The 17,145-nt window shown below is 34.9% G+C and overlaps 1 protein-coding gene across 1 annotated transcript; it reads right to left on the bottom strand.

The window, feature by feature from the left end:
* Positions 1–726: 726 nt before the first annotated feature.
* LOC110096135 (monocopper oxidase-like protein SKU5) lies at positions 727–16,746 on the bottom strand. Its single transcript, XM_020821911.2, has 10 exons — positions 16,603–16,746; positions 16,211–16,320; positions 15,853–16,126; positions 15,615–15,753; positions 14,364–14,730; positions 13,809–14,177; positions 13,642–13,720; positions 12,544–12,740; positions 12,353–12,448; positions 727–925 (listed from the first exon to the last, which is right to left on the bottom strand). The coding sequence occupies exons 1-10, from the start codon at positions 16,744–16,746 to the stop codon at positions 727–729; spliced, it is 1,974 nt and encodes a 657-aa protein (XP_020677570.2).
* Positions 16,747–17,145: the final 399 nt, after the last annotated feature.

Genomic DNA, 17,145 nt, shown 5'->3' on the forward strand with positions numbered 1-17,145 from the left:
GTCGATCAAAAGGGGTGACTGACATCCAAAATTAAAGCACAACTCTAATCAAAAGATGTAGGATCCACAAACAGACATTGCCATTGTGTCCGGAAAATCATCAATACTTTAAATACACTACAAATTTGTTCAATTAAGGTGGCACATGCAAATCTAGGCAGTCTCAAAGTGACTACACATATTTCGAGAAAATTAGTCTCAACATTGCTTAAATAATGTCCGATCGTGAAACTGACTGTATCATTACGACCATAACATCGGCAATACTCTTAATGCACTATTAATTTGTTTAATATCGATATTTGACAAATTTGATATGTTAAACGAGACAGTTAACAAATTAAAAAAAACATAAATAAGAGCGATTTTGACTTGGCTTATGTGGTCTGACCACCTTAAATTAATGCACTGGATGATATTTCATACTTATGGAAATTAACTCACAAAAAAAATTCAGATGCCCAATTATGGGAAAGTTAAATTAATGTCATTAAATACATTACCTATTTCATCTCAAATCCTTTTGCTGTGTCAGTCAAGCTTCGATCGTTCCATTTCCTCGTCACTCCGGCTTCGACACAACTGGCTTTACCTCGTCATTAAATTAAAACAAATACGAGTAAAAGGGCTCTTCTTCCTCTTCTACAAAGAAGACACTCCAGAGCTTCAACACGTCAACGAACCTCCCTTCAAACCACCTTATAAACTGCAAATCTCTTGAACCCGTCAAGAGATTTCAGTAGCCGGATCCCACTTCCAACCAAAGCATTCTAACTCCACATAGCAATAAGCATTGCCTTCTTCGACCAAATACAGTCGAAATCTTCCGAAATCCCAAGCCACAGCTTCCGACGGCCTAATCTCACGCCCACTTCGCCACCAAGCATTTAGACCTGCTGGATGTAGCCTTCTGAGCGTCCTATACCTGCTGCAGATCAAATACAAATGTTTTCACAACCTGCAGAGCTGTAAGCATCAAAACCAGCCATTGATTTTTACACTTACACGCCAAGCTGCACTTCCACTCGATCCAAACAAAATACCTACTTTGAATGCCCAGCCTATCTTTCCTTCTCCTCACACCCACACCTGCTCCACCATAAGCCGCAAATCTCTGAACTCCTCCTCCCCAAACTAGCTCCAACACCCTACGTCGATCCCTCACAGTCGAGCTCTTTCCAACTCACAAGTTGTCGGACCCCTGCTCCTTACGATCTCCTCAAATAGTAACCCGTCTCTCCACAGCTAGAACAAGAGTCCAAAACCTCTTTAACTCCATGTGACCTGCTCTTCCCAAATAATTCCCTTAGCTGTTGAAACAAAATCTCACATGTTCACCTAAGCTTCTTCACGTAAGAAGCTAATTTTTTTTACAAAGAATAATGCAGCCATCTCTTGTCCTTATATGCATTGGAGTTTTTCTAGCATCTTCACCCACAAACCAATTACTCCAGCAGCCCACTCAACCGCAGCATGTGACTTCTTCTAAGCATCTCTATGTTCAATTCCATTTTTTTTTTATCCTTCATAAGGAATCCTAGAATGACAACTCTTGTACCTAACTACTATTATTTCTGCAAGATCATATCTACTTTAATTCTAGGCCCTTTGTTCCCTTTTCTTCATTGTCCAACTCCACATAAACATCAAGATATAAACTCCTCAACTATTCTTCCAACGCCATCTAAGGCCTAATATCAAGCTCAAGCAACCAGCCCAACTTCTCCTAAAAATAACTCAACATGAACCTGAGCTCATTTCTCAGAAATGCCCAACAATCTCACTTAAAAGCCCATCTAAATCCTGTTAGAATAATTAAATATATTAATTATGCGAGACGTCGCAATAATTATTTAAGAATAGATATTTAATTATATAAACTATTATGTGGCCCATATATTTGAATTATTACAATTTAATTATTTATGTTTAAATCCTATTGGTCAAGAAAAGATAATTTGATCATTCGTTTATGGACCGTTTGATCAAATAACTCCTATGAGCGGTTATTATAAAATAACTCCTTTGAGTTATTATAAAATAACTCCTATGAGTTATTGTAAAATAACTCATATGAACGTTTATTGTAAAATAACTCCTATGAGTTATTTTATGAGTTATTATAAAATAACTCTCATGAGGGGTTATTATGAAAAATCCGTAGGAAATAACTATTGGTCCTCTCTCTCTCTCATAAGGAGTTATCTTGCTCCATAGATGATTAACTCATGATAGAAGAAAGTGAAGGGAGAAGGGAGAGAAACCATAGTTCGAAATTCGACGAATTCAAAATGAATCAAGATATGTTTTTCTTCCGATTAAAGATTGTGAAAATCATCTTGTTTAAGATCTTGAGGATTTAAGACTTATGTAAAATCAAGTTTTTTCGTTTCGAATTCTTTTACATAAATTATGATGCGAGTTCTTGTAAGAGTTAGAGAACTCTATGAAGTCTTACAAATCCATGCTAAACATCTACGTAAATGGTGAGTTCAATTCTTCAAATCAACATAGAAAGCCTAAACCAACCCATTCAGTACCTTTCTCTTGACTTATACAACCACGAGCAGCCCACTCTCAACCCCAAATCAGTCCACTATAGCCCATTGACACCCTTTCACTATCTCAACTCTCCAACAACAAACAGCAGATAATTTCTCCTCTGACAACACTTGTTCCCCTCCTATGCCTTAGCCCAACAACAAGTTATCCCATTTCAAAATCCTACTAACTTAGAGCCAATATAACACTCTACATATAGCCCATTTCTATGTTTTTCTACAGCTCACCTATCTACCACTTTACAACCAAATCCAAACAGCGCATCTCTTATAATCATCAAAGTCTAAATCCACTAAACAGAACATCAACAAGTTCCCTCTTCTTTATTTCGTCCAATCATTTTTTTTTACACCTCAAAGCAATCCCTCTTCATTGCAAATCTGTATAGTAAATTATTTTATTCTTTTCATTTACTTTATTTTATTTTGTTTGTTATTTGTTATGATCTTAATTAATAGTACTAATTAACATCATTAGTCATGAGTATGGGATCTTTCATTTGCTAGTATTATTTCAGAAGAAAATAAAAAAAGTGAAAAAAAGTGAGAGAGTTAAAAAAAAAAGAAAGAAAAAAGAAGTTAAAAGAAAGAGTGAAAAGAATTTTTTTAATTATTATTTTATATTTTTATTTCATCCTCGGCATCGGTGGCATCCCCGCAAAGCTATAATTCCTAAAATAAAAATCTTGCTCTCGGTGTTAGTGGTGCATCGAAAAACCGCTAATACATACTTTTCTCTAGTGTGGTGTGAAGAGAATTCGATGCAACGCCTACGGTGAGGCGAGAAAATCCTGTCAAGCTTTTCTCTACTGTGGTGGGGACTGTTGCAGTCCATGACCTCTAGCCTAAGATTTTTGATGATAACAAATAATATCGATTGAATTATCTCATTATTCATTGAATATTTTTAATGTTGCTCTTATCTGTGGGTATTAACATTTATTTTTTATTTTTCTTTTCTTGAGTTTGGCCACAAAAAAGGAGTACACAAACTGAGCAACCATGCACACAGATAGGGGGAGAGTTTTTTGTTGAGGGAATTTTTTTTATTCTTTGTATATCGTACTATATGATTTTCAATCGTATTATACGAACTACTGTGGCTCAACGGCTATTCTCTGTGAATTAATCGTACGTACAATTTGTTTTTAGTTTGAAAACCTAACAACCAGATTAATTTAAGTAAGTTTTTAAATCTTGAATTTTGAACTGATCGTACTATATGATCAAATCGTACATCACGAATATTTGAATAATTGCTTAAATTAACCCCGTGATTAGTCAATTAAATCAAGGCTTAATTACTGATTGGTGATCATACTGTACGACCTAGTTCATATCATATGATGAACTGAGATTATTTTCGGTTATCCCAAAGATTGTACCGAACGATCCCTTGATTTTTGAACTAATCGTATTGGACATTGTATAAATCATACCAAACAAGCTGAAGATTTTAACAGATAATATTGTACGAATTAGGTCATACCAGGCGATGAATAAAGACAAATTTTGGTCGTCTAACATTCGTCCTATATGAACAGAAGAAATATATCATATCGTATGGGACGATATTTGTATCGTACTGTACGATATAGTTCAAAAATATTGCCTGTTTGTACTCGTTCGTACCAGGATGGAAGCTATTTTAACTGAACGTACTATATGATCTTGGATCATTCTATACAAATAGAAATGGCTAAATTACAAAACTTAGGCTTTCTTGGAGCCTGATATATATGTGATACTTTTATCTTTTGAAAAAAAAAGGAACATGACAAAATGGGGAACTCTTGAGATGGAGGTACTTGATGAGATTTTTGGGTTTGTGAGAGGAAGGAGAAGGTGAGTTTGTGAGGGAGAAGGAGTGCGAGGGGATAACACGGTTGCTCCAAGCTTATTGCACGCTTGCTCCAAGCTTGTTGCACACTTTCTCCTCCTATTGCCCGAGAAAATCTTGTGGGAGCTCTCTAAGTGGGAGAGCCTTCAAGGTCAGTGTCCACAAAGGTACTCTGCCTTCTCCAGAAGTGAGAAAAATAAGAAGGTTCGCTGCCGTCATCGGGAGGGTGACATAGCGGTTGGTACTCCGCCACACCGGGGAAGGTGAAAGTGAGGTTGTGTAAAGGCTTCTCTGCCTTGCTGTGGGCGAAGAAGGAGAATTACTTTTGAGTAGTGAAATTTTCAGAGTGGAGGACTCTAGGGAGTGGACGTAGGTCAAGTGACCGAACCACTATTAATCTTATGGTTTGCTTTTTCCATTTAATGTACTTTACTTACTTTTTGCATCTTACAGTTGCTATAACTGCCTGGTGAAACTTCTATTCTAAATCTTTGTTGTGTGATTTAAAATTTCATCACTTATATTGCAATCATGTTTTAATAACTAGCTTCCATTTTAAGTTATGTTAAAAAAATGATTAAAAAAATAATTTTAGAACTCATGTTTAGGATTGGTTCTTTATTTCAAAATTTTCAATTCACCCCCTCTTAGCGCATCTTGTACTTTCAGGGACAAATATAAAAACTGTATTTTTTTAACAAGTGCCCGAGGACCCATACACGCCTTTCTCTAGCATGATGGGATTGAAGATTTTTTGGTCGCAGTGTCACCCGACACCTATCGTACATGCTTTTCTCTAGCATGATGGGAGGCTCAATTTTATATAATTTCCCCTAAATAAGGGAGACACCGGGAGGCTACCAAAAGTTCTAGTGGATAAGGGACCTAATTTGGACAAATTTTGAACAATTTGAACTTGAGCTCAGACTTGAATTTGATTAAATAAATGGAGTTTAACTCAATTTAAATATTAATCAAAATTGAAAACATTGAATCCAAACTTGAATTGAACATTAAGCCAACATGAGTTGAACATTTGAACTCAAGCCAAGACTTGAGTTGAACCTCAGGGGACTTGGACAAATATTTGGACAGCTTGAACTTGAACATTTGAACTTAAGCTAAAACTTGATTTAGACCAAAGGGGACTTGGACTTGATTTGAATATTAAATGAATGGAACTTGAAAAAAACTCAAAATCAGATGAATTGCAATGAACTTAATGTGAGCAAACAAGAATGCAAATGAGCTTTAAAGAACTTGAATTTGAATGAAGCATTTGAGCGGAACCAGACTTTGGTTTTAATAAATGAGTAATCAAAATTATATGCTCAATGAATGAGTCCTAATGGGTTAGGAAGCTCCTACATCCCTAACATCAACAACGATTCAACTCCATGAAAACACATCAATCCCCTACAAGCAGAAGGGTTCAACGACATTATCAAAAACCCATTCCACTTAAAACATGTCAGTTGCAACCAAAAGGATTTGACATGCAGCAAAGAATAACGTTAATATACATCTAAGTGCATTCAAATGAATATCAATGAATTAAACAACAAAGGACTCATGGGAATTAAATCTTAAGTGTATACAATGTTGAAACTTGTTCAATATGAATTAGGTTATTAAACCTAAGCTTATGTCCCAACGGCTAACCAAGAGGGGGTGAATTGGTAATTAAAAATTAATCCCTCTTTTTGAAATTTAAAACCGAGAATTAACTTTAGTGAATTTTATAGAAAGAGATTTTTCAACCACAAGTGAAAATAGTAAAAATTAAAAGGCAGCGAAAAATAAAAAGATACAAGATTTATAGTGGTTCGGTCAAACACGACCTATATCCACTCCCCGGAGGCACCCTCCGAGTATTACATTAATACCACTAGTGACTCTCCTTTTTCACCCACAACAAGGAGGAGAAGCATTTATAAAACTCTCTTCCACCACTACCCGGTGCGGCAGAGAACCATCATCATTTTACACTCTTCCCAGTGTTGGCAAAGAACTGTCCGTCCTTTCACACTCTCCCGATGTAGGCAGAGAACCCTTTCTCCTTTTACACTCTCAAAGTGTGGGCAGAGGACCCTTCGTCCTTTCACACTCTCCAAGTGTGGGCAGAGGACCCATCCATCCTTTCACACTCTCCCGGTGTGGGCAGAGAACCCTACGTCTGTTCACACTCTCAAAGTGTTGGCAGAGAACCGGATCTTCTTAACAGATCTTCTCACAAGAAATCTAGAAGGAAGAGAGAAAATAGTGAACTAATAAAAAACCACAAGTAGAGACTCTTACATTTGAGTACCAAGTGAAACCTTCATGCTCCAGTAGTAAGAATCCTCCTTCAAACACTCTCTCATTGACTCTCCTTTCAGTAGGCACGAAGATCAGTAGGCAAAAAGATTAAGAGGCAATTCTAATTGGACTTTATATAGGAAAGCACAAAAAACTATCCAAAATTTATTAATTTTCAAGTCTGTACATAGTGGATCATTCCCGTACGATCGTGGATCGTCCTGGACGAACTTACTTAAATCAGTTATATAAGAACCCAGTGTATATTAGTACAAACCGACTTCGTACCCGATCATCGTCCCGTATATTAGGAAGTTATCAAAATTGGAAATGTTAAAACATTTTCGTCTTGGGACGAATAAGAGTTCGTCTGGATGAAAATTTTCCAGAGAGCATTTCGTCCTGGCACAAATATAGGTTTCGTCTGAACGAAAATTTTTTAGAGAGCATTTCATCCTGGGACGAATATAAGTTTGTCTGAATGAAAATTTTCCAGAGAGCATTTCGTCCTGGGACAAATATAGGTTTCGTTTGAATAAAAAATTTTCAGAGAGAAATTCATCCTCGGACGAATATAAGTTCATCTGGACAAAAATTTTCTAGAGAGCATTTCGTCCTGGGACGAATATATGTTCGTCTGGACGATCAGGACTTAAAAATATTTTCTAGCTTCCTGTTCGTTCCATTGCTCTTTCGAGGGGATAACTGACTTGATCGTCCCGTACGAACATGGTTCGTCCCGTACGATTAGTATGAATTTTAAAGATCTCCCCAAGTATGTGTGTACTAAGTTACTTAATTACAATTACTCCCTCTCAAACTCAATACAATGAAAGTACAAGCTTCAATTTACAAATTATCTCATGCTGAATTTTGATTTGAAGTCTTCATTAGTCCGGAGTTCGATTATCCTGAAATGTTAGTCCACACAAGAGCAAAAATAATTCTTCTACAAAGTGTTAGGAGAAAACAAAATTTTAAAATAATAATATTTGGAATCATCAAAACTTTATAAGTTGCAAGAATGTAAGACATGCAAATAGTAACTCTTTTAACATACAAATGATGAGTAGATACATATGATGCAACACATGATAAATATTTCAATGTCTCTTCTAATGGTGATGACCGATCAACATGTGAAGATTACAGTTCTCTACAAATGTTGCAAGTTAACATACAACAAACTTATTGAAGCTGCTCATAAGCAATGATATAAAATTCACAATGGGTACCAAAAATTGTCATGATTGGTTGAAGTACAAGCAACAATGCAAACTCTCAATAGACATAGAAGCTATGCCAACCAATACACAAAAGTTGACAAGTAATAAGTGACTTGCAATACATATAAAATAGATCACCTATGAAGGGCAATAATACACGTACGATTAATGTGAAAGACTCCTTTCAGATACCGACAAAAAGGTATGATGAGTCTTACAAATACCTATATATACCCAAAGAGCTATCTATAAGCAAAATATAGAGTTGTAGTAAATGCAAACATTGGTAGATGGTACAAAAAAAATATACACTCAATGCATCTTGCCCACATGTAACAACAGGAAGCATAAGCAAAGAGATTACAGTCAATGTAGAAGAAGATGCAGTATCCGACAGTCAGCATCAATTTGTAAATAAACACAATGATATTCCCAAGCAAAATATATACTGATCCGTTGTAATTAAAGATAGAAGATATACAATAAATGTAAACTCGTATAGCTCACTATAAAAGACCCATCATGCACTTAACCCATCAGCTATGAGCTACTGTAGGAAACCCTACCAAGGATTTAATGTATGGTCCATAAGTAAAATACAAGGGGACTACAAATCAAATACGAGTTTCTAGGAGGTGCCATGGAAGACCTATCAAATATCCTAAAATGTCATTACACATGCACCATAATATGTATACAATAGGTACACTAAAGGGGCATATATAGCCAAACACCCGCATGGGCCCCGAAGAGAGTGTTATGGATACACACATGATGTCAAGGGATGTTGCACGGGTCAATAAATGAACCACAGTTCAAGCCCGACCCTTCTATGTAGGTAGATAGGAGTTGATAACGCTCAAAGTATCAAACAGATATACGGTCAGAGGGTTGACTGGGATATCAATTTCATACATTCATATAAGGCCTTCAAGTCCTCCAAAAAAGAAAATTCATTAACAAAATCACAAAGCCAATAACTAACCCGATCCTCTATTGACAGCTCGACAGAGTTGACAAGGTTCAGTTCATAAATGGAATTGACCCCAAACACCCTGATGATGGCCGTGTTAAATGTAGATCTCAACTAGAGGGGTTAATTTTAAATATTTTAAAATACCCTCAAACTTCCACAAAATTTAAATATTTTTCAAGTGACCTCAAAGTCACCCCAATGATGGTTATGTTGAATGCATATCTCAATCGAAGGGGTTAATTTTAAATATTTTAAAATACCCTCAAACTTAAACAAAATTTTAATATTTTCAAGTGACCTCAAAGTCACCTTAATGATGGCCATGTTGATTGCAAATCCCAACAGGAGGAGACCATTCCAAATAATTCAAAATGCCACTTGAATACCCAAAATTCAATACTCCACAAAACAAAAAAATCATAAAGTCCCAAAAATATTTAAAATTCAAAAAGCAACCATCCAAACACTTCAAACAAAACTCATCCACCCTCCGTGACAGTTTACTGAGGTGAACAAATTGAAAACTACTTCAACTCATATAGAGTTAATGTCTAGTTGAAAATATCACTAAGATTTATTCTCAAATAATCTTCTATTAGTAAGGATGTGGTATGTGCCATCTGACCGACAGTTTTGCTGCCAAATGACATCGCAGGATACATGGTTATATCCTGGGGCCCTCTGAACCGAGTCGTTTTGCTGCCAAATGGTACAACGAGGTAACAGTTATGATCAGAGCCAATATGTTCTTTAGTGGCATCAAATCCTTGAGATATGTATTAATGAGATATAATTGATAGAGCACAAAGCACTATGTTTACAAAGGTGGATTCAAATTTGTCCCCTTAGACAAACATCTACTCTAGATCTACAAGATACCCTTTGACGAAGCAACCACCCATGACTGCCGACAAGGATCATTCTGTCAGGTTGGGTTGACTACCTCCTCTGACTAAGTAGACCAAGGACCATGATGACAAGGGACGACGGAACCATGGGATCTTGATTGGGTCCATCATCACCCCCACCATATGCTTTGAGTGCAAGATGGTGAAATTTTCTAATTTTAAATATCAACCCTCAAATACCTAAGCCCATGCTACTAGTATATACTAGATAACACGTATTCTCTACTTATCTGATCGACGACTCGCCTTAATCGAAAGTTCTCTCTCGTTATCGGGAGGGGTAATTAACTATAGAGCCTTGCGCCTATATGAAACCATAACTCAGATCATAAAGTCCTCACAAAATGATGGCGAAATATCTGGGTAGTGTCTTATCTACAGTCCCATCTACTTTCCAAAATTTACCCCAGAACTTAATTCTGTTAAAACACCCCCGAAAAAGCAGTGGGGGAGGTCGGGGCTGAATTCAGAGCCCACACAAGTTTAGTAATATTTCCCATAACCTTCCTTCATTATTAATTTGCATGGAAGATGCAAAGACAAGGTTTTTTGAGTACTCATTTCCAAACATTTTTCTAGTGTACTTCATGTTACATAAATTTTTTTAAATATTTTTCATAGTTTTTATTTTTATTACCATAGGTGCAGTCATTTGATTTTTTTAATCCTTATATATATATATATATATATATATATATAACTTGAATCCAAATAACTTTGAATGTGCGATCCTTTTTTTTTGGGCCAGTTTGGGGAATCGAACGGGAGCCGCGGGAGTCAACTGCACTGCGCTCAACCACGGAGCTGCACTGCGTATCCCTAAGAATGAGCCACCCTTGAATTTAGGGAGATTTTTTATTTAGGGTTAAATAAAATTTAAACTACCAAAAAAAGGGTTACTTAAATATATACCATCCAAATTTTACATTTTTATAAAATTAATACAAAAATATATTCATTTATAATAATATCATATAAATCTTTAAGGAATACAATAAAATATTGACTTGTATATCTTCTCTTTTAGTGATATCTAAAACTTTGCAGTAACATATCTTTGTGGTTAAATTTAAGCTTCATTTGGGACAACTTTTGATAGTTATTTTTTCACAGTTAAAAAAAAAAATTATACTAAAAAACTACTCTATAAAACAACAAAAAAATTATCCCAAACAAAGCTTTAATGACGTGTTAGAATTACCCTCAATCTAAGTGAGACTTTGGTATCTCATTATAAATTCTTTATTTGTTGTCACTAATTAATTAAACAAAAATATATATTTGATTACTTTTGTCTTATTATATAAAGCAAAATATTTTGGTCTTTCACGGTGTGGGACAAAAAGCTTTTTTTTTTCTTAGGCGAGAAGGCTTTACATAGGCGGCGGGACATGGCATTTATTTTTTTTTTTCAGGCTTAGTCTTTTTTTTTTCTAAGTTAATAATTCTAATTAATTAGTTATATTACTAAAAATATAAGTTAGAGATATGTCTAATGTACACTATTAAAATAAAAAAATATTAAATTAGTAAAAAAATTACTAAATTAGTAGATTTAATTGTATTTATTTTTAAAACTCTAATTGATCCTATATGATTTTCCTTTAGATTTAAATATTTGAATTTATTTGGCTAACATTTCACTATTATATAAGTAAAAGTATTATAATTTTTTTTTTCAATTTTTGTTATATATTTATAAATAATTGTGTCATTATTATAATATTTAAATATAATAAATATTTATTACGTCATCCGGTTCTACCCCAGTCGAACCATCAAACCTCTAACCCCTCCTTCTTCCGGTTCATTGACCGATCCGGTTTTAAAAGCCTTGACTTTTTTATAAAAAAGCTGTTTTAGCAAATCAATGAAATTTGTTAGCTTTTATTTTATCTTATATAATTAGAAATTAATGTGAACTTTAGATCCTTTAAAATTAAAGAAACTGATTTCACATATAAAATGAAAAAAAATCACACCAATGTACATAAATCGTAATCTCATCCATTCAAGCCTGTTGGATAACGACAGCTTTTGACTACACAACTAAGTAAGTTGCAGGCAATGACAAGCTTTAACTTTCTAAGAAGAAAACAAATCTAATAAATCAGAATCCAAAGTACATCCTTCCAACATGGTAGAGATGCTACTTAACAGAAATTTTAATTGTTTAGTTAAAGAAGTTAATATGCAATCAAATGAGAATCATTTTCAATAAATTTGTTAATAGTAGAGTGAAACTAATACAAAAAAGCCCACTGCAACTGTTTACAACAGCTTAGGAAGCTTACAGTTAAACTTTGTTTGGGATAGCTTTCTTCCTACTACTTAAAACAACTTTTTAGTAGAAAAATTAAAAATTTTGTACTAAAATGTCGCTTTAAGAATAAATATAAAAGTCGTCCCAAACGAAGCCTTAATGAATTGATAAAATTCATAATCTTGATAAGCATGTCAACAACTAACTTGAAATCACTCAAACACTGAAAATTATTAAGGAAAAAAAAAAACAATGCTGTGAAATCCTAAGATAACTTTACATCAGCAGATAACTAGTTAGAACAAGAAGAATTGCCATCACTGAACAAAGATGCGAAGGCAGAAGTGAGCTTCCTGAGCCATGATCAGTAACATTCCTGCAGCATTTAAGCAAAAAGATTAGTAAATATTTGACAAGATTTTCTACATAGATTGAAGTTAAGCAAAGGAGTGATGAGATAATCAAACTTACTTTGGCCAGTAAGCTTTGCCACAGTACAGTGCATTGCTGGGAATAGGTAACTCAGTTCTGTTATTAGGTTCTGGATTTACTATCCTTAAATAGGTTTCTTGACCAAGATACCACCTTTCTAAAGAACCTGCACGAAGGTTCCAAATTCCTACATTGTCAAGCATCACAAGAATAGCAGTCCATGCTCCTGGGTACACCTGAAAGAGTATTACATTAGAAACGCACTTTTATTTATGAGATAAAAGTTCTAATGGAATCCAGCATTATATATTTGTAAGTTTTGCTGATGCATATACTAATTGGTGAGTTAGATATTTAGTAAGATTTTTAGTGTCACTTTATGAAGACAAAAACATTGATGACTTTGGTCTATAAATAGGGAGCAAGTTGATAGGAAATACTTGAGTTCGCAAGTAATCCAAGAGTAAATATTTGAGTTCGCAAGCAACCCTAGCAATAATTGATAAAAATAGCGAGAAATCACACAAGAACGTGATGAAAACAACCCAAAATCAGTGGATTGTATTAGGGAAATCCAAAGCAAAACAAACACAAAGCAAGATACTATTGATCCTTAATTTGAGAGGAGGATTGTTCTCTTCAAATCTCTAGAAGAAGTTCTAGAACCCAAGACACCAAGAGAAAATTCCAAAGAACACAATAATCATGCATAACCCTAACTCTAAACAAGCCTTACTATTAATACAATAATTCCCTAATTCAAAATTTCCCTCTCACCCTAGCCGCCCAATCATCTCTTCCTAATTTGCTCCAAGTGGGGCCCACTCATGTGGGCGGCAAGCTTCAAAGGAAGCGGACATGTTCCACCTCCTGTATACTTGAGCCGGCCGATGGGCCGGCTGGGCCGGTTCAGGATGAACCCTAACACAAGTCCAAAAAATGTACGAGAAAAATAGTACTTCAGTTCTAGTTCAGGCAACTTTTAGTCAGCTCTAGATCCATTATGACTTGGTGGTTGTGCGTTTGAATTATAAAAACAGTATCTTTGCTATGTGGAGGAAAAGCTGGGTATGATGAGATCGACTTCACCATTTTCAATCAAGTATTTGGATAAAGTTCAAATTGAGGTATTTCTACCTGGATTGTGCTGCGTGCAACAGCATCCCATTTGTTATAAGAATTTCTACAAGCTTCAGTCCATTCTCCATACGCAAACCTAAAATATTCATTCTAAATTCCATCAGAAAAAGAAATCAAGAGGGAATAAAAAATTAAATCCATATTTAGAGAAGAAAGAAACATACCCGACAACAAAAAATGAGTATCCATCCATGTGATAAGTTTGAACTATGCTGTCATTATTCTGAAACACAATCTCAACAAAATCTTTGTATGTTGAATTGATCACTGATGCAGCTATTCTTGGAGCTCCAGGAAAAGGTTTCACAGGGAAATCAAGCTTGTAAACACCTGTAATATTTGCGAAGTTGTCTGCGAGTCTTAGAGGTGTATCAGGAGAGATGTAAGAGACATCATTGATTGTAGCTCGGAGTTTTCCATTAATGGAGATTGGTGCTTTATTTCTTAGCACATAAGTTTCACTGATATTGATGGAGCCAATCTTGAATGAGCCTTGGGGATTAGGCCTTGCAGCACTTGCAGATAAATTCCACCTGCAGAGATGAGTACAGTAGATGTTGTTGTGAGAATGATTTCAACACATGAAAGTAATAGATTTAATCTTAGCTGTTTAAAAACAGTTTTAACCATTAACATATCATAATACATCTAATAACTATTTCATTTACATATTCTAATAAACAAGAACAAAAAAGTAAAAGTAAAGTTCAAGCACAAACCTGATAGATCTTGCTTGATTCATAGAGTACTCTTTGAAGAAGAGATCATTGGGCGGATCAGGAAGAGGCCCAATTGGTTTATTTTTTGAGCTAGAATAATGCAAAACTGCGACGCCTGTGACTCTACTCCAAAGAGATCCATTCATGAATCGAGAGCTCGCAACAATATAATAATCATTGCTTGAGTTTTGATCCATTGTGATGAGGAAAGAGTAGGATTGTCCGACATGAATGTCAAAGTCTGTGTAGTTTTGTTGTACAGTGTAGGAGCCTTCTGTTTCCACAAGAAGAAGGCTATGGGACTGTATTCTGAAGTTCAAGCTTGTGAAAGATCCAACATTATGTACGCGGAACCGATATGTTTTACCTATTTGACAAATTGATCAGGTTGGAGAGGTTATTAAGAAGTTAAATAAAATCATAGCAATAAGTTTGATCTTGTTCATGTTAAGAATGGAAATGAAAGATTTTGACCCTCGTTAGGCTTAGTTTGGAATAGTTTTTTATTGCTTTTCTTTTTCTTATTGTAATCATAATTTTTGTTTAGTCATTAATGTTTTGCTACTTAAAAAAAAAAAACAATGCCAACAAGCAGTTTGTTTCAACCGCTTTCAAAAAAATTACTTTCTCCACAGTATTTTTACAACCACTATTACAATAAGCTACTGGTATCTCAAACAGACCCTAAGTTCAGATTTTAGAGATAAAACTAATGATAAATGGCACCTTTGAGAAATGCATCACAATAATTCAACAAATTTTAAGAGAAAAACATTGCCTCTCTTTTCATTTAGCTTCCATAACACACTAGTTTCAATTCAACTAAGAAATAATTTGTTATAATCCGATAAGCATGCCAGCCTAAAATATTGTCTTAATTCTTAGTTAATCTGGAATTATCTATAGGCCTTATCCAGTTTTATACTAAAATATTTTTTAATTATTATTTCTCTTAATTAGTTTTGGCCCACAAGGCTTTCTTATTACTCAGTGAAATCAACTTGTTAATAAAATGCTATGATGATAAGCATTCAGAATCAGAAGCAAGCGCCACAGTATATTGTAGCAGAAGACTTTGGAAATGATTGGATTTAAAATTTAATTTCATTATGAAATAAAATTCAAATTTTAAAATTCAAATACTAACAAGTTCTAAACACCTAAAAATTTACCGGTTCAATCAATCAAACCAAACGCATAATTTTCTAAAAATGCAAAAATTTTATTGTTCTTCAAAAGATTAGAGATTACCAGGCTCAACATTAATGGTTTCATATTCAATCCCAGAAGGAAGTACTGTGTTGTTATATCTATAAGGTCCTTTGCCATTAATCAGCACTCCATCAGGAATCCCAAGTTCATTCCCCTGATCAAGCTGCTGCTTCAAATCCTGCACTTGCATCAAAAATCCCCAAAAGCATTCAAATAAGTAAACTGTAAATTCAATAATAATTCTAATAAAATCTTATTATAATCAATTTTCTCCAACCCTGTGATTCTTATTAAACCAGTCACCAATAAAAACTGTAATGTCGCCGCCATCTGGCAACGGGAACGGTAGCGGCACGACGCTCCGGTTGTCGACGATAATGCCACCATAACCTCCAGCTGCTCTCTGCAGATTGAGAGAAGGGAAGTAGTAGAAACTCCCAATTTGATCTTTAACCTGGAAGTCATAAGTCCAGTTCTCACCCTTTGGGATTGGGCAGTTGGTTCCCAAAACTCCATCTTGCCATGAGTTTCTTCTCAATTGAATCCCATTCCTTAATGACAAACAATAAAGAAATCAATCATGAAACATTAAAAAACTAAATGAAAATTTAATTTAAATGAAAGAAATCACTAACCAAGTGAATAGTAAATCTTCATCCAGATTATTTGTGACATTCACAACTGCATTCCAGTTAGTAGTTACCTGGAGAACCGGGCCTGGGAACTGACCGTTGATAGCTATCACCTGTTTAAAAATATATATATTAGATTCTCTGCAATGTAACCATCATTAAACATAAAATCTTAAAGCGTTCAAATAATATCTGTTGTTTTTGGATTCGACTCTCTTCGCAAGCAATTTGGTAAGCCAAAACTTTCTGAATATTACTTATAAACTTCAAATTTTCATCAAAAAAAGTGAGAGAGAGTAGATATTACATCAGAATATGGTGATGAAGGATTTTAAAATTCTTATCTCAATCGTTGGAACACATGAGAAAAATGATAAGAGTTTAGGATTTAAGACCTGTTGGGGAACACCGAGAGGGGAGGCCGTAATATAGGAGACTTGCCAGTTGAACTGGCGAATCGGGTCGGCAGCAGAGCAGAATCTCAGTAACAACAACGCTGACAACAATACTACCGCCAGTCGCCATTGACGCGAGGCCATAAAGCTCTGTCTCTCCTTTTCTCTCTCTATATAATCTACTTGGAGGTTGTCGGCTTCACAATAATGGCGTTGAAGAAACTGATACGACTTGGAAAACAGACAGGCGATAGGGATGAAGAGAAAGACGAGATAAGTTTGTAATTCTATTTTAGGCATTTATAATAAGTTTTTAATTTTATTTTATTTAAAACATTTTGATAGCAAGAAGAAGAGGAGGAAGAAGAAGAGGCAACACAGAAACAGAGGAAATAACGGCGATTTGGGATTTGCAAATATGCAGCGTATCTTCGAGCGTTGTTTTTTGGAAAGTAAAGAATTCATCAAACTATGCGGAGAATTTTCAATAGATGGTAATAGTTAAATAGATAATCAATACCTTCCAAATTTATTTGCTGCGCG

The sequence above is a fragment of the Dendrobium catenatum genome, unplaced genomic scaffold (assembly GCF_001605985.2).
Source record: "Dendrobium catenatum unplaced genomic scaffold, ASM160598v2 original_scaffold_267013, whole genome shotgun sequence".
Taxonomy (NCBI): domain Eukaryota; kingdom Viridiplantae; phylum Streptophyta; class Magnoliopsida; order Asparagales; family Orchidaceae; genus Dendrobium; species Dendrobium catenatum.